The following is a 24,579-nucleotide window of genomic DNA, read 5'->3' as shown; positions in this document are numbered from 1 at the left end:
CTGAAAGATGCTGATGTGCTGAACTGAAACGTTCATGTAAACACTGAACAATTTGGTTAATTGGCTTATAGCATGTTTTTCTTTCTTTTGTGCATAAATAAGCTGATATGCAGTTTAATAACTCAGCTGGTGCCAACTCTATAAAAACAAACAAATGTGCTTAGTCATCTGGTTTCCTTGCACCCTGCTGATATGCTTTGGCTGACAAAAAAGTGGTTCTCAGACTTTAGCTTTCTGTTTGAGGTAATTCCTTTCTAACACTGAAGGTTGCAGGTGTGCAGAGTAAATCCAGTTTTCATCAGAGATGAGTTAGTTACTAATCGATACCCCTAAAGTTTGAAGGCACTGTCGTATTCGGTGCCACCTCAGCAGGGGGGATGCTTGGCAACACTTCTGCTCGTTGTATGGCCACATGGACAAGCTCTGCCATTTTAGCAGTTCCCATGGAAATGATCGTCGCTGAGGATATTGAGAAGATGGAGGCTGAGGACGTGAGCTAGAAACCATGTTGTCTTTGATTGACAGGGTCAGCTGTCCACAGCTGTGCTGCCTGAACACATTTTCTCACAACTTTCCTCCCCTCTTTTATCTCACTTTTATTTTACATGTTTTACATATACATCTTCCTTTTTTGTCCTCCCTTTGCACTGGAATTGCTCGCTGTCAAGGTTGTCAGATTTTCTCACTCTGCTTCTTTCCCAGATAATCAATGCTTTCGCCCTGATGGTGGCATGTGTAATATTAGACATTAGAGGAGCCCTTTGAAGGCTAGATGGGTGGGGGGTAGCAGGAAGGAATGAAAGGAGGAAGGGATGGATGATAGGTGGATTAGAAAAGGATGAATGGGGACATCCTGCTGTAATCTTTCTGCTTTTTTTTTCTGCTATTGGATCTCATTTTCCCCTCATTGCATCTCTCCTTCTCTGATCCCATTCTCTTTCAATCAGGCAATCATTCTTACATTAACTTGCATAAGCTTCACTTTCCTACTGGGCATCAAGTATTCTATAGTTTAACACGCATGAGAACATGGTGTACCCTGAATTTACATGCTCAGATGCTGCTGTGAGCACACAGAGGGCTAAATCCAGACGCTTAGGTTACCACTCAGCCCTTAGCACAGTGGCAGTACTGACAAAACAGCCATGTCATTGCAAGTTGTTCCCATGCTGATTTCTTAATATTCTCCAGGACCTTTAGACTCTTCATCTGCTTGTGCATGCGTTTGTCTTTTCAACTGCTACTACTAATATGATGCTATTCAGAATAGATGTATTGGTAAAACCTTCTATAGTTTCAGAGAAAACTGGTTAAAAATGTATCATAAGTGCTGTCTTGATTGTGCTTATTTACTGGTACATCAGTGTTTCCCCTACAAAAATTAGGGTAGGGCACAACTTGGCACTTTACTGTTGACAACACTTTATGGAAGTTCTTTCTGACATAGCTCTGTTGTCGGCCGGAAACTGACCAATCAGAAGATAAGACACATCAATCACAGTCTCCACTTCAGGAGTGTCAAAAATCCAGTGAGAGAACTGTTTAGCCGAGCATACAAGAATTGAGAGCGCACTGGTCACTGCCGCAAGGACATTGGCCCACATGTGTCCACAGTGATTTGATGGGCAGCCAGCCACGGCTGAGTCAATGTAGGGGGAACACCTGACACTTGTAATGGTAATGACCATTATAAAATTGCCCCCCCCCCCTCCCCCCAAGCAGTTTTCGTAGAATTACTCTCACCTTTGTAACATGGTAAATGGACTGTACTTATATAGCACTTTTCCAGCCAGCTTGACCACTCAAAGCGCTTTACACTACATATCACACTCACCCATTCACACACACACGCTCATACCCCGATAGACACATCAGAAGGCAACATGGGTTAAGTGTCTTGCCCAAGGACACTATAACATGTAGTCAGGGAAAGCCTAGAAGCGATCCACTGACCCTTCCCGTTGAAAGACTACTGCTCTTTCTCGAAATATTTACTTGTTACTGGAGATGTAGTCTGTGCAATATGCAGTGCTTTGGTGTTTTTCTCTGCAAACCTGTATATTAACACATCATCAGTGCAGCAGACCCATTTTATTATCTTTTTGTTAGCCTCATCTCTGCTGTTAGCATTCCATTAAATGAGAAAGGAGATGGGAACTGGCACTGCATATAAAAACAGAAATGGAATTGAGTATGTTTTCTTTAGACTCACCTGATTGTCTTTTTTTTTCTTTCTTTAAGCAAAAGAGTTTTCAAAATGCCCTAAGGCATATCTCCAATGTTAGTCAATAAGTGACAGATAGCGGTAGATCATTCAGGGAAAACACGAGCCTCGTTTAAACAAAGCTGACTGTTTTAGACCAGATTTAGTGAGAGCATTGCTTCATTAGCTCATCTGCGTCTTTCTTGATTCTTGTTCACAACTTTTTATGCTCATGTTGTCAAAATCATTTTTTTGTTTATGTCATATACCCAGCAACTCCTTTCCAACTTTCCTCTTCTTTAAGTTGTTAAACCCTGTTCATCTTCGGTTGGAACAATAAACATACTACCTAACTAAATAGGCTTTAATGGAGAGCTCAACTTAGCCTACACTCTTTCTCCAGTCACATAGAGCACTCTGAATAAACTATGGTGTTGGGGCAGCTTTTTGTTGCCTGTAAATTTTTAAATGAACATCAAAACACACATTCTCACCAGACTGGCAAAAGCAATGGAGTGCATTAAGACATTTTATTCAATTTACAATTACTCTATTTATAACAAAGATACTTCTCTTCAAGGTCCAATGAAGTCTGCATGCGCTCTCTTTTTAACACTGCATCCATTTTTGTGTTCAGTGTAATTTTAAGTTTTTAAGGAAAAAGGAGGAAGGCAAAAGAGTGTATTTTAATCAACAACAAAGAATTTATTTGTACATGAAAGAAAAACTACTTTGACAGCGAGAGACTGAGCGACTTGAAAGTGCTTCTCAGTCTCTATTAACAATTTATTAAGTTGAATTGTTGGAAAATGTAATAAAGATCATGTAGCTGCTGCAGTGGCTTCTACTGCTAATATTCTGTATTATTATATCTGATATATTCTGTCAAGATAGACTGCACATGTAGATTTAGATGTCTTGTACGCAAAAAAGTACACACCTTATACACCTTTTTGCTTTGAGCATTGTTTTGAAATGCTGACGCTGCTGTTCAGCCATGTCTGTGGTTAAAGTTACCAAACTATTATATGATCACATTGTGTCATGGTTATAGTGTGTGTAATTCCTTCTCCGTCTAGTCCCTCCCCTTACTCCTCATTTATCTGCATTTACAATTCTCCAAAGTTTTTTAGAGTTACTCAAACGTAGCCCATCCACCTTCCTCTCTGCACATCATGCTCCACCTTGGCTCTTTTTCCTGTAATTCTTAAAACATTTACCTTCAATAATCATTCGCTGCATTTCAAGTTTTCATTGTTCATTAAATCCTTCTCCTTGATTTATTTCCTTCTCCATCCTGGCTATCCTTCTGATTCCTATCTCTTTAATTTATCACCCTTTCTTCCCATACTGCTTGTCATCCAGAACAATCAGATTTCTGTTTATCGTCTCTCTTTCGGTTGCGCTTAATCAAATTTTTGTGTGAAGTGACATCTGTCCCCATTGTGATGTTGTGCTAATAAATAGCTGTGTTGTGTGTTTGTAATAGCTGGGATAACAGTAATTCCTGTGCACCTAGCTGTTTACTAAAATGAAGAAACCATAGTTTTGTGTTTATGTTTGTCATGTGATGATAAACAACCTGCAAACAATTGCTGTCTTTGTCTGTTTTGTCTCTCAGTGTAATACTTTTGCAATGTTTGGACAATCATCTCTCAATTTCTCCCATATCGAGTCCATGTCGGGGCAGGAAATTGACACGTTTTAACTCGGCACTGCTCTTTGATTGGAGTGTAATCGGAGCTCTGCACCTCTCAGTGGCTGAACCAAATGCATTGTGGGTGTTTTCCAGACATGATCCTATCTCCTCTTACCTCAGTCCGGTCTGCAACAAATTGACAAATAACACCAGGATATCACATTGCTTCTATAGCTACTCAACATTTATAGTGTAGCTTGTGCACTCTCTCTCTCTCTCTTGTCTCTCTCACACAGCAGCACTAATCGATTGAGGCTGCTCGCTGCCTCATGTAGGCCCCCAGTGGTCGAGGTCTTTTGTAGTTTGCGTGTGCATGTGTTTGCATGTTAAGTTGCGTGAAAAGAGTGTCCAGTGGCCAGGTGTGTTTGTGTTGTGTCTGAAGGAGGTGTTGTGGCTACTCCATTGCTTCTTCTCAGCAATGCACTTCTTTAATATTCTGCTCTTACCTTCGCCTCCATGGACGCACGCTGTGAAATACAGAAAGAAAAGAGACCAGCACAGAGACATCTTAAAGGATTTGTGCACCACAATGGAGTGCAGGCTCAGTGTAGGGACAGAAAGGGGGAGAATAAAATCTTTGATAATGAGAAGGAAATCCTGATGGACAGTGTTATGATACAGATGAGAGAAATCAAACATGTTTTTGTGTATTTGCTGTTTTATTTGGGTTGTATCAGTTGCCACTGTTGGCATGGCAATGAAAGGTGAAATACTATGTATGCATCTCTGATTATGCACAGTTTTGTGTCCTGTAAATACACGCATTTGTAAATATACATACACACAGTGAATGTCAGCCTGAGTGTGTACACATGAAAGCAATCATAATGGACTCACCCATTCGATGAACAGATGTGTGTACACAATCAATTCTTCTCTATGGGGTAATTGTGTCAGGAAGCCACTCTACAACGAAACAATAGCTGTAGGCCAACAGTGGTAAAAAAAAAATAAAAAAGTTGAGGGCGTGGTTGTGCACATTTGTAAAAGTGTAACATCCTGATTTTAATCAGTTGTAAAATGATGGCGAATACATAAACTGCACATCCTGTTGTAATTATTTCCATACGCATGGAGAGTTCAACTTGTTTTTTCCTCTTCAGGCCTCGACTCCAGGCTCAGAGGAAATTTGCGCAGTCACAGCCCAACTCACCCAGCACTACACCCGTCAAAGTGGCCGACCCAGGCAGCCTGAACACCAGCCTGGCCACTGTGCCATCCGCATCCCTCTCATCGCTCTCCTCGTCATCCCTGTCCTCCTCCATTCAGGACCTGTCCAGACGCAAGCCCAAGACGGAGGACTTCCTCACCTTCCTCTGCCTCAGAGGTAAGACAACATAATGGAGCAGATGGAGACATGGTTGCATCCATACTTGCAACTAGCAGCAGAGCAAAATGAATATGTTATTTAAAGCTGGGCATCGTTTATCTGAATTATTTGCATAAAGGTGGCTAAAAGCTAAAGGCTGTTACATACTCTGCGAGAAGCGAGAACTTTTTTATCTTGTTCTCTAGGCCATGAGACGTGGTTGGTGACATCTTGTGGCTTGTTCTCGGCACATAATCCGAGCAGAACTTTCTTTTCGTGGGGCTCCAAAGAAGTATTGTGTGATTGGTCGGACATTTGAGGTGTGAGTGGTTAACAGAGAAAAGTGTGTTGTCTTGTTCTTGCTGCCTTGAGAACAAGAACAAAGTTTGCACTTCTCATGTAGCATGTAACAAACTTAATCAAATGCTGCAGCAGGTTCTTTAAGTCAGGTTTTGATCACACCCACACACAAAAATATATGAACATACTGCAACAAACTGCATATTTGCCCAAAGCTGAGATTATCCTGCATTTCACCAGCTTGCACATCTTTCCCTTCTACCTTTCAGCAGCTGTCTGTCTCTAACACCCTGCCTATCACCTTCCATGGCAGCAGCTGTTGGTACACCGAGTCCTTGAACAATCCCACACCCTGCTATACAAACATTACACAGGTTCATTGACACTATGTAGCACATTCAATGTCAAATGAACTGTAAAAACCATGACAGAGCAATTAGCAGCTGAATTAGTTATGTGCACTACAGATGAATAGTTTGAGTGTTTTAACAGGGGGAACTATTTGACACTGAGACACTGTCACGCACCCGTGTCAAACCGGTGTACAGTAGCTCACTGCTCAAAGTAGTCCAGCCCCCTTGAGACAATCAAGGTAGCTAAACAAGTCCTGTTCTTATTTCCTGTAGCGCTAATGGAGGACTCGTGTTACTTGTAATCTATGATGTTCTGCCAGCAGACAGATTTGCCAAGTTGCTGCAAAACTTTTTTTTTTGTTTTTTTTTCCCCCAATCTCAGTGTTTTTCTTTTCTTTTAAATGATCCATGAATTATCATTCAAAAACTGCAGAATATTTGTGCAACAAAATAGTTTATAAGATTCAAGTTTGACATAATTGGTGCAAATCTGATCTTCAGTGAATGTGGGAGTTACTAAGGAGGCAACATAACAGCAAATTGAGTAATAAACATCAGATGTGCATTTGATTAGAGCAGTAATGCTCTTTATTCCCTCAACAGAACTGCAAACAAATATTATAATTATGTTTTGAGGTATAAAAGCACTGTCCAGTCATATGACATAAAACTTCCAGATTTATTCATATATTGATAATAAAAATACACAAGGATTTCTCATTTTACTTTTGTGGATAGTTACTTTCTGGATGTATTTTTTCCAGTTTGTTTATTCAAAGTATTTGTAATATATCTGACACCACCACCTTCTGGCAGCAGTATACAGCCTAGTTTATTCACTCCAAACTACATAACAGGAATTTGGTTAACAGAATATGTTTTGTTTTTTGCTCATTTTATTAATGTGACAACATTTTTAAAACAAAGGAAAAAAGCTCTGCACTAGTTAAAAAGGTGAGCACACTGCTTGAACTGAATAATTACTATTAGTGTTGCAGTTAGTAACTTCCTGCAACTACTGCAGATGGCAAAGCCAGATGTCTACAGTCTACATACATACTTGTCTTATTTGCTTCATATCATCCTTTTTCTTATGACATGTAAGAGCAGATGTAGTGGCACATTCCAGGCCTGAATAATAAGTGAAGGAGCATTACCTCCAGAAACCATCATATCTTAAATATCCCACCCACCTCCGCCTTTCACCTCACAACCAGATTTAAGTCGTTTCGAAGACAAAATGCCTTGGCTTCGATTAATTTACCATTAACGTTATTAACCTCTGCCCAACCTACAAAGTGGCCTCAAAACTCAGAAGGAGAAAATTTACATTTGTGGCTGCTGGGATGTGATGCCTAAACGTTGCTATTCTAAGGAGAAAGCTCCCATTATAGAAAGTCATTCTAACCTCAGAGGGGCTCATTCAGGAATGCATAATTGGAGGTTTCTAAATCTGACTGAAGCCTTCAGTGCGAGGGACCTTGATTTACATATGTAGGCCATAGTGTTACATAGGCTAATGATATAATGTCTCATATATTTGAAGTATGGGATAATTATTAGCTCTGCAAACTAAGATGGTTGTTAAGATAACCCATGTCTTTCTTTGTAAGGTAAGAATTAGTGCTTTGCAAGCTGATATTTGTTGTTGTTCTGCTAATGCTAATTTTAGACCAAGGCTGCTAAGCTAACGATTGAATGGTTTTCCACTAGCTTTTACCATTTTGCTGCTTCCTGCCTTTCACTGTATTTATAGATCCTGCTTTAGCTCTTTCTGCCTGTAAGTCTGTGTGAATGTGTGTTTAAGTGTGTTTCATTCATGCTGTGAGGATGACATTTTCCTTCACAGGGCATCTTTTGCTCCGTTTTCCCCTTGGCCTCTCATATGACCCATATGCAGAGACTCTTACCAAGAGAGGGAGGACATGGAAGAATGTCAACAGAACCCTTGAGGTTCATTCTGAAAGAGTGTGTGTGTGTTCAGGCGTGGTTGTGGGTAAAAATTCACGTTAACTGCTGATGTCGTCTGTCTGTGTTTGTGTGACTCTGTGCGCCCTCCCATCATTGTGATTGTGGTCTGTCTAAGCTCAACATCCAGGGTAGAGGAGGAGGTGCAGCATACGAAGACATCTGTGTTAACCTGGTTAATCTTTTCAAAGGGGCTCACATCTTTTGATATGATTTGAACCCCCCCCCCCCCCCCCCCCCCCCCCCCCCCCCCCCCCCCCCCCCAACCCACACAAATCCCCCTTTAAAGATTCTGATACTCGTCTCTGGTGATCTGACCACACGCACACATTAGGCTCCTTCATGTTTGCTGCCAAAATGTCTCGGACAAATTTCCTGCCACATTATGAAAATCTCAAATAAATGGCCTCCTTAATTCTTTTTATTATTGTCTCACTTTTTTTTAAGTTGGAATGGGAGACCAAACGACATTTTTACCCTAAAACTCCATCTTAGGTGATTTTTCTTGGATTGGTCTCAGGTCAAACGTTCACAGTGTGTAAACACTCATCCGGCTCCCCCACCCATCCTCTGCAGTGTTTGCTTATCTTATCTGGTAAACATTACACATCCACCCAAAAGACTTCTATCCATCACTCGTCCTGACTGCCACATAAAAGCTGTTAAAACATGAAGGATTGAAGGTGATAGAAATGACAATCCCCCCGCAAATCTGCTTAATGCGTCATCTTTCTGCATATTGTATCTATAGCTTCATGTCCACTCTGTACCTGATTATGTCAAACTTTTTGGAACTGATATTACATCAGAAATATCAAGTGGTGGTAGTAAATCAGAGGAAAAAATATTTTAAATCCCTCTTGGGAGAGGACAGCAGGGGTTCCTGATTACTCTGATGCAATGTGGGAGTAACTGGACAGAAGAATCTCTGATGTATGAAGGGATGCACATCATACATGCACACCACCAACACTGTATCTCAGGCGTTTATTCTGTATTTAGCTCACTGCTCATTTCTTTCTCCTGCAAACACACACGACCTCGCACACTAGCTGGAGCACTCAGCCCTCGCCTGTGTTCTAAGGATGGTGTTTATGTGTGGTCCAGGCCTTTAGTTGGGCTGTTTATATCCATGGAGAAAGCCATTTGGGTAGTAGCCAGACAGTCTGCCTCTGGCCCTTTTGGCCTATGGTAAAACTGAAAGTGAGTGCAGTGCTGCTGGTGGCAGGGTGGTGGCAGCACTGAGGAGTGGCACAGTTTAAGCAGGAATAATTGTACTTTTCTGACTTTTCCTCAACAGTTTTGATCGTTTATGAATATTAAAGATATGCAACAAAGAATAGAAAGCTGTCTCAGGCAGGAACAAACACGTTTACAAAGATGAGGTAAATGATTAGACAGTAAATGAAACCTCTTTGTACGCATGCCTGGAAATTAGTCTTGCAAAACACTGCCTTCCAGATTTTGTTTGTTGCTTTAACTTACCAGTTTTCCAGTTTGTATGTGCAGAGGTGCAGTGTTTACCTCTTTGCCCTCTGGGCTTTCTCCTCTGCCTGCCAACCCCAGAGCAGTGCCTCAAAGGTCAGCAAAGCCAGTCTCTGCTCTGCTTACATAACCTCCCAGCTCTGACCCAGTGAACCAGAGACCTCAGATTACTCGGATATGATTACACATGACACAAATGTGGACATTTTACATGTAAAGAAAAATCAACGGGCACAAGACTTGCGCTTGGATTTTTGGTCTTTGTTGATTGTTAGATCGGATATTCTTTAGACGTGATTTTATTGTCGAAGAATCTTGCCTAACCAGAAGTGCATTTTCACTCCCAGGAATAGTGCAATTCATCTTGTGTCTCTCAAGTGCATTGCTGCTGTGACAACTGAATTTCCCTCAGGGATAAGATACTTCTCTCTCCCTCTAATGTATGAGTGCTCAGTTGTTATGTGTGTGTGTGTGTGTGTGTGTGTGTGCAAGTGTGACATAAGACTTTGTAGTACTAATACTGCCACAGTTTGTTGGGTTAATGGTTTTGCTGACATTAAGGAATGTTTATTGGTGATGTAATCCCTAATCCTCACTTTTTTCTCCTCTAAGAGAATGATAAATAGTTTTGGCAGTTCTCTGCTGTTATCTTTTCCTCTCTTTGCCAGAAAATCTGCATTGGTCTTCGTTTCCTGCTTGCCTAAAAGAGATACTTCCTGCTCATACTTCCTGCTAATGCACACTTATTTGTATGTCATCACGTCCACATGTCCCTGTGGCGGCTAAACCCTCCTGATTGACTATTTAAATTGTCCTCATTGTTTCAGTTCCAGTTAAGGGGACAAAAGAAGAGTAGCCAGAAAATGGAGGGTTTATAATTATGCCCCCCACCCAAGAGCCCTGTTAAAAATGACAATCTTAATAGACTCTTTCAGACCTAATTATGATTTGTCTGCCCAGAATGAGGTAGATGAAAAGCTGGTGTAATTGGGGGATTGGACTAAAGCCCTGCTTAAGATCTTGAAGAAGGAATGAGCTGTTTATTTATTTATTTGTTCTCTCTTTTCTTCCCCACCTTGTACACGTGTGTGTGTGCATTTGTGTATTTTTATAATAGTTGATGAATTCTTGATGTTAGTGTTTTAGAAAGGGCTGTGAATTCCTGGTAGCTGTGCTTGAACATAGGATGAGCAGACTTGATTGTTGAAGAAACTATTGAGGCTCTACATTTGTTAGGCTTTTACTCCTGCTAAAAGCCTTGATAGTGTTGCTGCCCCTCCTTTAGTTAGGATGCCAGTGGTTAGTAATGGACCACTAGATCTGTTTGGCAGACTCACTCTGTCTGTTAGTCTCTTTACTGTCCCAACAAAATCCAAGACAGTCTTAATTAGTTAAACGTATTACAGGATACACCTGTACTGTTGATACATCTCTTTCTGTCTGCTGTCTGGCTGTTGTCCTCCCCTTTTTACATTTAAGAACCGTGTACTGAAGTATACCCAACTCCAACCTGGTTTACTGAAATACGAAAGTGTTGTGAAGGTATTTTTTCCTGCCCCCTGCAACCCTCAAAATCTCCACTTCTTCCCCAGGTGGCCTTGTGGCCTGATGTCATTGCTCTACTGACCTCTGCCCAAGGCAATAATTAAAACCATTTTGTAAATAAAACCAGTCATTAGAAACTGATTGCACCAGTGTGTGCGCCACATTGGTGTGCTTGCGTGGTCTGAGGGAAGAGGATTTGCCCCTTCTACAAGACAAACAGTATGTCTGCGCCGTGTGTGTGTATGTGTATGTGTGCCATAAGCACATGTGCTGCTTTTTTCTATCTGTTGGTTTGTATGTGCTGCAGTGCAAAGTGTCTTATTTGTTGGGTAAAAGCAGTGTCACTACTGTTTGTGCAAAACTACATACAAAGTTAATTGTCTCTGTTTCTTTTACATCCAACTCTTTGTGTTTTATGTTAAGAAACTACAATATTAACACTCTTTGGACTTGTGTTGTCATAGCTTTTTACTAAAACTAGATGTGTGGGAGCTGATTCCCAGCTACAATGGAAAAAAAACAATAACGTGGGATATTACAGGTTTGAGAGTTTTTTTTTTGTTTTTTTTTTACTAATACAGTTTCTCTTTATGAGTTAAATGTGGCAACTAAAAAGTCTATTTTAAGGGTATCTACTCACACCATAGGTTTGTTTGTTCCTCTTCTTTGTTTTCTAAAGATATATCTATGAACTGGTAGAGTCAGTGATCTGGGAAAATTTATATATGGGTTACATATTTGAACTAAAGCCACAGGGGCCCTGAATGGATGATGATGATAGTCAGCCTAATTAAAAATGAAATGACAGATAACTCAAAGGTGTGTGTTGTATAATTACGTTTAATGTAAGAGGACAGGGGATCTAAATGGTCTAGTATTTCACAAAGCAGAAACATGTCGCTACATCTTTACAGTAATCAGTGTTGTGCAAGTTCATCTTTCATGAGAACTCATAAAAAAGAAGAAACAAAAAATGCAACTGCAAAACAACCAGTTACATCAAAATTAAAAAAAAAAAAAAAAAAAATGCCAGCCACTTTAGGTGTGGTACTACAACAAAAAATGAAGTTGAGGACAGAGCTGGTGTCTGCACAATGTGTTCTCATCTGGCTTTCTGTAGAGCAAAGTCCTCTGTTACATGCTGCAGAATCAGCTGGTAGGCCTCACTCTCTTTTTCCACTAATTTTAACTGTATTCTGACACCTTTTATTTAGGTCCAGACATTTTTATGGCTTTCCTGTGTGCTCTGGTAATGTTGCCGTAGAGTTGTCTTGTTTACACCACGATGCTGAGACGGTAAAACACAAAAGTTTTAAAAAGGGATAAAACTGCAGAGATTTGACAACAGCCGCCAGAGTGAAAATTTCACGAGCCACATCAGTGTAAACTGGAAGTGGAATCTTTTGGCGACAATGACGTCTTTCATGTCACCTTGCTCTTGTACACTTGCTTAATCTGCGAAAAGCACAACAACAAGAATGGCGGACCTCCATGTCATGTTTGTGCTGCCGCATCTTTTTAACTTATTTGGTCTGTTGAAGCAAAACAAACAGTTTGAAGTAGAATATTTGTCATCAGCAAAGATGCACAGGCTACATGTGCAAGATTATTAGCAGTCCACACGTAACACACATGTTTTGCGGCCTTATGAGGATGCGGTGCACACCTGTGGCTTTGCAAAGTTTCACTGCCCACTAGAGGCCTGGCATACATTGGATTCTACGTCATTTCTGGTCCTCTTTGCGATTTCTCCTGCACATAGTTTTCATTCCGCTGTTGTGTACATGGATTTTTTTCTCTTTCAAAAAGCAAATGAAAAATATTTGCATTTTGTTTAGAAACATTGTTGTGTGAACGAGGCCTTAAATATGTCTTTAAATGCACATTTGTGATTTTCCTAATGCAGTTGCATTAGTTGTATGTGCTTTATGTTGTTTTTTGTGATTAGTAAAGCTTGGCCTTTATCACCAGTGTTAAATATAGGAAAGCAAAGTTGTGTAGTAGAAATGTTTGTATAACACATTATGAAGATATTGATCACTAGCCCAGTTACTGAATGATAATTTAGTTAAAAATAGCTTTGGCAGGGAGCTACATTAGTGTCTGTGCTTGAAAACATTTTCTCTAAGCAGATACTATGAATTCCTTGTCTAATTTTCTCATTTCTGGCTTGTCTTATTTGACCATAACCCATCCCTTCTTTAAGTCAGTCCCAAATTATAATTATTCTGGTGTCCTCGCACTGGCATTGCCTCTTAATTTGCTTAATATAAATTGAATGTGTAAAATCTAAGGCGAGCATTTAGTACTCTTTCAAACAAGTGTACTTATTAAATGATTGGCTTGGGTAAGTATTAATTTATTGTATGCTACTTCAAGGACTCCGTGTAGTTTTAAACAGGCCAATTGAATTCAACCTATTTGTCAGAGGCTTAACATTATTTTTAATTGGCTTATAATCACAGATTACTTTCCATTAATGCCCTTTAAACAGAGAGGCCTCTAAAAGGGTAATAAAAGCCACAGTAGTTGCTCATGCTATGCAATCGATTTAGTCATAAAGGCCTCACAACTTCATAAAATCCACAGTTTCCTGCTAACAGCTAGTTTTAATCAAAGCAGAGAATGCTGCGTAACTACCCATTCTTGTTTACCAGAGGTAAACACTCAGACATAGAATCTAAATTTAAAAAGCTTAATTGTGTGCAAAAAATAAATAAATAAACTAGCCAATTATGCTCACCTTTGTAGCCCTTCAGCATCACGCATGTATGCCATTTAGACAGGCCTCCTCTACAGGGGAAGTCCATGTTCCTTCACTCAAATCTGCAGTACATTACAATAAAAGAGAGCTTATGTATCCTATTTTTTATATTTGATATATTTAGGGGCATTTATGATTATAGATGTTTATCTTTGCTTTGATGTATTTGTGGGACCTATTTTAGGAATGTTTCTTAATGCAGTGAAATGGGAGAAAATATGCACCTTGGTATGAGGTATAAGCCTGTCTTTGTTTTTTTTTCCCTTCATCTTGCATCACTGAAGCAGCTGTTTGCACACTGATTTATGAGTAGAACATTATGAGAATTATTAACATAGCTTTGGGCTCTGTGACCTTTTGTGATGGTGAGAGCATGTCTACACTCAGCCAGCCGAGGTAACGTTATAGGCTATCTGCTGCCAAACACCATTTGCCTCTTTTCCAGCTCATATTGGACTAGATTTCTGTGAGATGACAATGTAAGTGATTGAGTATGGCAGAAAAAGGAAAGAGGGAGAACATCAGTTTTCTTCTCCAGTAGAGGCAGAGACTGACAGTAATCCTGTTTGGACGACTGAAAGCCACAGATTTGGGATCAGCTCAGCAATGAGAGAGTTTCTTAAGTAACTCCTCTACAGAGTTAAGATATTTGAGTGTATTTACATAATATATGTCTCAATAAAACTGTCAACATCAGGAGCCTCTGTGGAGAAGACTGCTTGTTATGTACTTTCAGTGCTCTAGCTTTAGTTAAGTCTTTTTTCTTTCCCCCCTCTAATCTCTGTATTATTATTTCCACAACCGGGCAGTGGCAGCCCTAAAAAGAGGAGGAAAAACAAAAAGACAAAGACCAATTACAACTGTGAATAGGTACAACGACGAGGTCTGTTTATAATTTATAATCCCACAAATGCAGCTTGTCAACTGAAGATCAGCAAACGTTAGTTTTGTAGCCTGATTTAAACACAAAGAAAACACTAGTCAAGTAAAACTGCCATCATTCTGACATCATGCCATTCATTAACTGAGAGTACAATGGTGCTGCTTTGCAAAGCATCAATAGGCCACCAACAGATGGAAAAAATTAATAATTGCAACACAATAACCATTTTATTCAAATCTACAAACATCTTTTTTTAGTTATTTCAACACTTAAAACCTTATGATCTGTTTATAACATGGGAGATTATCAAATCAAATCAGATTTATTTGTAAAGCACATTTAAAAAAACACATCCGAAGTTGAACAAAGTGCTAAACAGTTATTAGAAACAAAAGATTAACATCAATAAAACATTTATAAAACCATATACCGTAAAAACAAAACAATAACATAAAAAAACTAAGAAAGTATTTCTCCACATTAAAATCTGGGTTGTGTTTGATTGAGGATCAAGTAAATGGCCCGTAAATCTTTTTTTTTTTTTTTTTTTTTTTTGGTCCCTTTGTTGTTTTTCAAATAGTAATTTTCCCTCTTTCTTTCTCTTCTAACCTTTCTTTTATTCCTCTCCCTCTTTATACCCAATTCTCCTCCTTCCCTCCACCTCTCTGTGTTCAGGTTCGTCTGCCTTGCCCAGTAATATGGCCTACTTTGGAAGCTCCCAGGAGGAGGAGGACCTGGAGGAAGAGGAAGAAGAAGAGGAGGACGAGGTGCAGAACGGAGGCAGTGTCCACTCTCACGGTGCGGGAAACAGCAGCCAAACTTCAGCCGTCTCCTCCTGCCACTCCACGCCCCGCAAGGGCAAGCTACCTGCCAAGCAGCCACTCAACGGGCACGGTAAGGACAGGACCAGAGCTCGGATCAAAGCATGTCACGTTGTTATTCCTGACAAATGCACAGTTCACACGCTGCGCTGGATGGTTTCAGTTTGTCTAATTCACTACAAATAACCCAGTGAGAGGAGTAGTTGTAAGGGAGAAAAAAAAGAAGTGAGGGAGGAGGGGAGAAAAAGACTGAAAAATGATGAGCCTCTGGATTACCTAGAATTGACTTTAGAGTTCAGAAGCACAGAATGCATGACAGACAGAGACAAAAAAACAGATTTAAAGTTCATGTCTACATTAGTGTAGGCATGTGAGCAATTTCCTGTTTGCACTCCTGCTTTTAACTGCAGAGAAGAGGCTAGTCACATGGGATTGCAGAGCAGCTCATCAACTCTTTCTACCCCAATTAACACTTGGCTTACTAAGCTCTAACAAGGTGTTTATGCACACTCTGCAACAGCTGGCCAAGACCCTAGGCACATGAATGCAACACATTCGGAGCATATGTACACCCCTTAGGGCATGTAGACATTTGGATGAATATGCACATAGGGTGCACAACATTAAGGACATTGTGTGCATGCAAACATTTTTAAAAAAATGTATATTCATTTTAAGGATTCAATAATAGACTAAAGTTAATATGTTGTATACCTTTTCTGGATTTTAAGGTATGATGTAGATAAGTTCCATTGAATAATCTCAAATAGCTTCCCTTTGTTGCATTTTACTTGCAATCATTATCTGTTAATTATGTATATCTAAAGAATTTTTTTACACAGGATTAGTGAAATGGTTCTAAACAGGTGGCTCCTTTTCCTGCCAGACCTGGGAGATATATCCGATACTTTGAATGAAACAAAGGCTGGATCTCATAGCTCTTCTTCTTCACCCTCCATGACTCTCACTCCTTCATTTCTGTAGAGATGCCACCTGAATGGTTTAAAAGGCTAACGCTGTATTCAGCTATTTCCCCCCATCATCCTCTCAAGTGGAATGTGGAGGAGGAGAAAGACAGCAGAGAGACTAATGGGATTAAGAAATGGAGAGAAAGAAGGAAAAAGTCTATAGATTTGTCTACACACTGAACTCTAGAAAAATTGTATTCTGCCTTAGTGCAATCAATTGGCAATGCTTAGCCACATCACATCCATAGATATGTGCACACTGCCTTCATCCTTTCAAGAACATGTGTAGCTGCAGCTTGAAACATAAAACTGTGCAAAGAGTACTAACAGTAGGATGGAGAAACCTGTGAGAACAAATCCGGGCTTGTTGTGTGCATGAGGACAGCTTATTCTCCTTTCTTATCTCGTATTCAAACACTGTTTACAAAGCAGCTTGGCGCCTTCACTGTGATATGCTAAATAAATAGATAAGAGGGAAACAGGCAGATATACTTTGTAAGGGACAATAGAGATGAGGGGGTTAAGGACGCAGAAACAGACGTTTGTGTACATACACACACAGTCGAGAGTGGGTCATTGCTCCACCGTTGACAGTATTTATGCTGTGTTGGATATCAGGCACACACACGGAGAAAAGCGTGCTCACACCTTAGTGCATTTTGTGGTATTAAGATTGGTGTCAAATGTGACACTTTAATATGCAGCTTGGGCCGCTCTCCAACAGGAGCATGGTTATATGAGCTTTTGGGTAGGAAAAAAAGCAGTAGAATTAGTGAAGGAGGGACTCATTTTATTCTGGGAGGTAAGGAGAGACAGGAAAGGCCTTACATTGTAGACCATTCATCAGCTCTCCGTCTCTCCACTTCTATTTCTCTCTCGGCAGTGTGCCATGTTGACATGGCTAAATTAAACAGCTTTTATTGGTCTCAGTTTCTTGCTTAGCTCACTTCTCAAAATGTCAGGATTTCTCTCATTTTTCATCGAGCCAGGGGCCCCAGAGACCTGCAGACGCTCACTTGTGGTTTTGAGTGGAGACACAAGTACAGTATCACAAGCACACTCACACTAAATTTCAGTATACCCATGTATTTGTTGAGCACTACTTATGTACTGTAAATGCTCTGTCTGCTGGTGCTTTTAAAACCTGGTGAAACTTTAAATTGAGTCTCGTTAAAGCTGAAAAGAGAGCTATTGAATGTGTATGTTAATTACCTTAATGCCGTTTGACTCGTGTAGCTTCATCTCCAGGGGGGCGATGCAGTCTAAGTCCATTTTGAACAGGTTCATTGACAAGTAGCATAAAGACGTCTTCATACGCAACTTAATTCATGCATATTTTACTGATGAGGGGCTATGCACTTGCGAAAAGGTTCTCACTCCAATGTTTGTACAAGCTTTCCCACTTGGTCGTTGTGGTTTGGTCCCTTGCGGTTATAAACCTTTCTGCTTATTGGCATAAGAAGACGGTAGCTTGGAAAAGCATAATATGGCCTTTACATGTGACATTCCCACATTTGTAAGTTTCTACAATAGCCTAATATTGAATTTGATGTGTTTGTTTTTGCTGTTTTATTCTATCTATAAGTTTCATTGTAGAGATTGAAAAATATCATGAATACAGATAAAGCACTGCTTAATTTTGTGGACACACATGTCAACATTTCCTTGGTAAAGCACACTGCATCACTTCTGTTTACTCTGTTCTTTGAATTGTTAGCCCCTCCTGGCTCACAGAAAACCATTAAAGTTTCTTATAATGGTACGTTTCACTCAGCTACACATTGCTCAACCATCTATTTTCTTGGAACGTAGGAATTTTAGTACACCACTGTACTGTACAGTGTATATATAAGCTCCATAAACTTAGCATGGCTCCTAGCTCCCTCTCTCTCTCTGTATCTCCTACTTTCACTTGACTGGAGTGATTTGACTTTCTTTGGTGATAATGCCGCTTTTTTTTTTTTTTTTTCTTTGAAGGCAAATCTCTGAATTGGAATCACGGCTACATCACCAAAATAAATGTAGCCTCGGTGTATAATTGGCTTGAAAAATGTTGCATTCTGTAGTGTTTCTTTTAGACTCCTGCCAAATGTGTCCAGTGAAGCAGTAAGGACATGTTTCATTGTTCAACCACTGGTTGCCCAAGTGGTGTACAGCAAAATACGTTTGTTATGTGAATAATTGGAAACCTGGTCTGATCAGAAGAGATGGCAATTATCACGTTTTAAAATGGGGACAACTCTGACATCGAGAAGCCTAGTCTGCTGATGGACCTCCCATGTGGCATTGAGTGTCTCTCCTTAGTCTGCTCTCTTTGTATATTCCATTATTGCCTTTCTACCTTTAAAGATGAAGCTTCAAACTTTCCTTGTAGGCAAAGCTCATTGTAAAGGCATGGGTGAACCTCAGCCATTCCTTTACTTATATTACTTATATTTCTATGAGTATAGGCTACTGGGGGATGTCCCATAATATTCTGAACACCTCATAACTTTGCTCTTTACTGTGTATATATATGACATTATTGCAGTCATTAACTTTGTTTTTGTCTTTGTTTTTCTTTCCCTTAGCAGGTATTGCTGACCTAGTATTTTTTGTCCTGTGTTCTGTCTCTCCACGCCCCCAACCGGTCAGGACCGATGGCCGCCCTCCCTGAGTCTGGTTCTGCTGGAGGTTTCTTCCTGTTAAAAGGGAGTTTCTTTTGTCCGTGGTTACCTAGTGCCCCAGCCATTCTTGGGATGGGGGATTGAATCGAATTTGAGTTTCGATACGATCCGTTGGTTTCCTTAGCTAGGCTACATTTTATGTATTAGAATTATATACATACAGTTATAAAGAAATTAAACTGAATTTGGTTGAATTAAGGCTGAATTAGTTTGAGTTTGCTTGAGCTTATATACTGAATTGGGTTGAATTGAAATGGGCTGAAATCAGTTGACTTTGTTTTAAATAAATTGTATTTTATTGGGTTGATTAGATCAGATTGAACTGAATAGAATTGGGTTGTATTATATTAGACTAAATACGACTGAATTGGATAGAATTGGATTGGGTTGAATTTAATTTAATAGATTGAATTGAGCTGATGTAATTGGAAATGGATAGAACTGAATTGGGTTTAATTGAATTGGACTGAATACGACTGGATTTGGTTGAACTGAATTGGAATTGTTTTGACTTGGATTGAAATAGCTTATAAATAAAAGAAGAATTGTGTTCAGGTTTTTTTAATGAGCTCTTGTAAATTACCACTAGATAAATGAAACTGAAATGAACAGCAATCGAATAAAAAGTTCAGTACAGCTTCACTGCTGTCTACTCTGTTGCACTCATAAAGAGTGTTGATTTTAGTCCTAGAAAATTCTACTATGGGATTTTTTTTTCTTTTGCATACCAATCATCTTTTGATATGTATAAAAGTAAGTATTTTTCATATTATGGAAGCTAAATGAAGTTTGCTCAAAACTGGTTGATATATAAACTTTATTAAGCTTGAAAAACAACACTCCTCTGCTAATTCTTCACTTTAAAAGCAGTACACCTGATCCTCTCCTTCCTTTTATTATTCTTTCCAGTTTTTCATGGCCACAGTAAAGCAGGAACCAGGGAGAGTCCACGGCCCAAAGCGGGAACTCACAGCAGGGATGCGCCCGCCCCACCTCTACCACCCCCTCCGCCTCCTCCTCCACCCCTACTGAGGGAGCGCAGTGAGCGGGCAGAAGCACGGGAGCACGCCAGGGAGCAGCAGGCCCTGGCCAGTGGTCGAGGCTCAGCCAACGGGTTGCCACCTAGGAGAGCGGCTGAGGAGCTACGGAAACAGGTACTGTGGTATGGATTCAAGTTGTAGGGAATATTAAATATTACACACAAAGAAAAATCGAAAGGGTGAAGGCATTTCTACACCTTCCCAAAAATGGACAGGACATTTACATGGCTGATAAATGGTTTGCGTTAGCTGTGGTGTAACTGGAACACTATTGAATATTTTTATTAACAAGCTTGAGGGTGTCACACGCACTTTCAGTTATTATACCCATAAATTCATGACTCTACTTTTCATCCACCAACCTGCTACACCCTGTTTTTAGCTTACTGTCTGATATTTCCTAACTACTCCTGTACTCTCCTTGTCTCACTCTTGTACTTGATATTTATTGCTGGTTTCCACCGTTGCCTTGCGTTCTCCACACTCTTGCTGTGTTTACCTCCCTCTCTTTTTTTGCTGCGCCTATCTTATTATATCTCCCACTTCCTCTCTTCTTTTTCTCATCCTCTTCCAATCCATCCATTGTGTCTGGGAGAGTAATGATTGTGTTTTGGCCTACTGCGACTGCAGCTATATTTAGTAGTGCTGGCAAGGGGCTGTGAAATCCTGCCTCCCTCTCCATGGCACTTAGCAGGTTTCAAGGAACCCCACAAAGTGAAAGGGAGAAAAGGGCTGGAGATGGCTTTCATCTGAAATCTTTTTATCATTTTTACTAATTAAAAGTAGTTCTATATCTGTTCCCCTTATAGTATCCTGTCTGTTAAATGCCAGCCACAACCCTCTGCTGGTGGTTGTTTTCCGCGGTTGTTTTTGCAGACTCAGTCATTTGCTTCAGGTTTTTTTAAAGAGACTCGGATTGTCCAGTAAAAGTAACAATGAATTTCAATGAGAGTGACTTCCTGCAAAGAGAAACTTCACTCTCACTTTCCAGCTAGTCTTTGCTCTCCTCCTTCCTCTGTTTTTTTCCCCCCTTTTTCACCCACTGTTGGCACCCTGTGTTTCTCTTGACTTTTCCTTGTCTTATCTCATTCCTCTGTTCCCTCTGTCTCTTTCACACACTTTCCCCACTCCTCTTACTGCGCCTGACAGACGAATTTTGCCCTTGATAGCTTGGCTTCAGTCATTTGGAAGAACTAATGCTTTTTTTTCAGTCTCCACTTTGCCTCCAATTAGCATGAACAGTATGTGTATTAACCATATGTGTTAAATATGCACATGCATTTATGCAGAAGATCAGCTGTGAAAATACAGGCTCAGCCATATAAAAGGTGAAATGTTCATGTATCCATAAAAGGGTTATTTGTAAAAACCAAAGGGTAAAGACATTATCATAATTTAATTCAGTTTAGCTTTCCCTAATTTAATAGCTACTTGTATCAACAAAATAGATGCATCCTAAAAGGACCTTTCAGAAAACAATATGGGTTTATCTGTTATAATTAAATCACAAAAGTGTGGATGTCAGCAAAACAGCTGTAAACAGCAGGAAGGTCAGGTGGGATATGCAGGGGCAAACCGCTTAGCTGACTCTGCACCCCTTAAAGACTTTCTTGTTTTGTTATTCCTTTTTTGTTTTCAATTAACCTCCCTTATGTTACTACAGTAGTAAAATGAAGGTATATAAGAAGCTGATAGGAATAAAATGCTAATTTAAGATTGAATAATGTGTTTGTAGCACACTGCTTTCAACAGTGAATGGACACAGCTGCTGTATTTAGCAGATCAGTCATATTATTATAAAAAAAAAAGATAAGGTGTGCTTAGGTAGATAGTTGTAGTCTGTAGTTTTGGCTTGCCTACACTGGCCTTTCAATAGCTGTTTGAAATTACCCCCATCTCCCTCTAGGACAAACAGCAGAGCATGGAGAGGGCTTTGGCTGGATTTATCTCTCTGTTGAGTTCCAGTAATCAGGCCATAAATAAAGTTAAATAAAGCATTTAACCTATTGGTTGTCATCATAACTCAATAAAATGAAATGGATTTGTCACAAACTAGTCATTGTATTAAAGTTATTTTAGAAAATGGAGTCTTGTTTATCCACAAAGTTGTGAACAGCAGAGATTTTCAGGAGAATGTGCAGACAGTTTGGTCCAAACTTTATCTGCATTTGCTCTTCATAAATGCCCTTTACAGTGGGTAGAGCTGGTAGGAAATTCTCTACAAGAAGTACAGAATGATTGCAGTGCATTCATCACACACCGCACATCTGGAACACCTCTGGAAATCAGTCCAGCGTATGGCCCAGAAAGGAGGTGTTTGTAGATTGACATTACCATGGGCAGGAATGACCCCCTGTAATGATCAATATTGCAACAGAACTGAAGGAGCCTTTGAAGGAAGCCTTGTTCAGGCCAGCCGGTTGTGTAGAGAAGCATATGGATTATCTTCAGGTGATTAATGGAGACAGTCATGGCAGGGAAAAGGTTTGTTTGATCACTTTAACATTTAGAAACAACACAAAGGCCTTATTTAATCTGTAGTATTGATTTGACGCCAGAGAATAAGTAGTGTTTGACCAGCATAACAAATCTGAGTTTAGGATCTGATACTGACCTTCTTCATTCCTTTGTTATTCTGCAGGGTTTTGCAAGGGTTAAATTTGCTTCCGTCTTCTTCTATCCTCTGGCTGGCCTTCTCTCCCAATCTCTGCAACACACGCCCCCCCCCCAAACCACCACCACCACCATCACCAACCTCCCCCTCCTCCTTCCTCTCAGAGGCCTACTCCTGCAGATGTTGTGTATTTAAAAAAAAAAACAAAAAAAAAAAACTTCCTGCCAGGCCTCAGCTGGGCTATAGCAACACATGATGTCATCTAGATCCACCTCCATCTCCCTCCCCTTCCCTCCCTGACTCACATGCAGTCAAAATCCACTCCACTCCTGTGTGTTCTATTTTTTTTTTCCTCCCTTGGCTTCATTGTCTCTTTTCTGTTCATCATCATTGTAACTTTACCCGCCAGTGGCTATTAGCATCTTTGTCTGTCTTTAGTTCTTTCAGTCTTTCTGTCTGCCGTGTCCCCCCCGCCCCTCTTTCCCTTGCCATCCTCCTTATCCACCAGTCCAAATAAATACAGAGAAAACTGAGGGATACCTGTCAGCCTTTGTGATGAGAACAGGTTGTTTGAGCCCTCTTGTGGCATAAAGTGGTCATAACAGTTTGTCTCTGAGCTGCCTTGTCAGCAATCTGTAGCTGAACAGAGAGAAAGCAGATATCTGGAAAACTACTGGAGTTAGTAAACATTTTAACATCAAGGCAACATGGAGGGTGGCATAAACTTGGTTAAAAAATGGAACTGTGAATTGATAATGAGTTCTTAAATAAGCAGTAAAAACATCTCTCACCTCCCTCTTTCCAGCTGCTTCTTCTTTCCTCCCTCTTGTCACCCAGCGTTTTTTTGTTTTCCATTGTGAGGAAGAGCGTGCATATGTGTTAGGGGGAGTGATTGACGGAGGCAGGGTTAGATTTCAGTCCCCCCTTATCTTTTAATGGCCTGGTCTTTGTGTCGGCCCCCTGCCACCTGAGACTAACACAATACAATACGTGTGCATGCACACACACATAGTAACACGCGTGTGTGTGTGTGTGTGTGATTCAAGAGCCCTTCAAAGGCAAACCTGTCAATGGGCCGGCTGTCACCTCCCTCCTGTGGTGCCCCGACTGTGATTGATAACTCCATCTCCTCCTTCCTCCCTCTGTTTTTGCATCTGTGGCTCGGTTCAAGCTTGTCTAAACAGAAAGGTGGTCAGGCACCACAGATAGTTGGCAAGAAGTCATTCAATTTATGCAAATTTTTTTCTTGAAAATAGGGCTCCATGTTACTATACAAGTAGATTTGCAAGTCTCTACTTTGCATGGAGAATCTAGAAACTTGACAGGGTAAGGGTTTTGCAGCTGGACAAAATAACTCCTACCTTTTAAAATAATTATAAAAAGATTGGTCTGCATCTCTCATTCAGATTTGGCTAAATCAGATTTTAAATTTTTCAAGATCCCCTACCTCTGTTAGGCCGTCTCCCACATCTCAATCAAAGGGAAGATGGAAAGTACGAGTTGACAAAAAGATCGACAAGCCCTCTGGCTGTGGTAAGAAGTAGGCCATTGGGGAAGAAATTTTTAGAAATGCATATTAGAGCAAATGTTTGCGACGAAAATATGAAAGAGAGAAAGTGGGCATGTCAGAAAAGGCTAAACCGTAAAACTGACACAAAAGACAAAACTGCCAAAAGTCAGCCGGAGAAGCAGCCATAACTGTATCAAACCTCAGATCTACCTTACACACTTGGTTTCTTCTTTTTTCTGTCTTGCATGTTCATTAAAACACACATTCAGGGAAACCCACAGCAAATACAATGTAATTTTTATACACCCACAGGACCCCCACCTCATACTGTCCAACCATCTGCTAGCAGAAATCATGGAGCCATCCCTGCTTTCCATTTCATGTCTGCCATCCATTTTTTTTTTACTCTTTCTGTACTGTTGTTTATTCTCAGAGGTCGTGGTTTTGGTTA

At 40.2% G+C, this 24,579-nt stretch overlaps 1 protein-coding gene and 1 long non-coding RNA gene across 3 annotated transcripts in view; one reads left to right on the top strand and one right to left on the bottom strand.

The window, feature by feature from the left end:
* Window positions 1-24,579, top strand: part of jarid2b (jumonji, AT rich interactive domain 2b) — a 101,686-nt gene that overhangs the window by 64,694 nt on the left and 12,413 nt on the right. For both annotated transcript variants that reach the window (XM_042011333.1, XM_042011334.1), the window contains exons 4-6: window positions 5,006-5,229; window positions 15,185-15,403; window positions 19,874-20,118. In XM_042011333.1, the coding sequence (XP_041867267.1) occupies window positions 5,006-5,229; window positions 15,185-15,403; window positions 19,874-20,118 (688 nt within the window). The remainder of the gene's footprint in view (window positions 1-5,005; window positions 5,230-15,184; window positions 15,404-19,873; window positions 20,119-24,579) is intronic.
* LOC121656303 lies at window positions 1,787-24,225 on the bottom strand. The gene is made up of 4 exons (XR_006013383.1): window positions 24,215-24,225; window positions 20,989-21,000; window positions 17,738-17,741; window positions 1,787-1,910 (listed from the first exon to the last, which is right to left on the bottom strand). It is a non-coding gene; the product is annotated as an uncharacterized LOC121656303 (long non-coding RNA).

This window comes from Melanotaenia boesemani, chromosome 17, assembly GCF_017639745.1.
Source record: "Melanotaenia boesemani isolate fMelBoe1 chromosome 17, fMelBoe1.pri, whole genome shotgun sequence".
Lineage (NCBI taxonomy): Eukaryota > Metazoa > Chordata > Actinopteri > Atheriniformes > Melanotaeniidae > Melanotaenia > Melanotaenia boesemani.
Note: the sequence above shows the minus strand (reverse complement) of the source record. Positions and strands in the feature narration are given on the sequence as shown.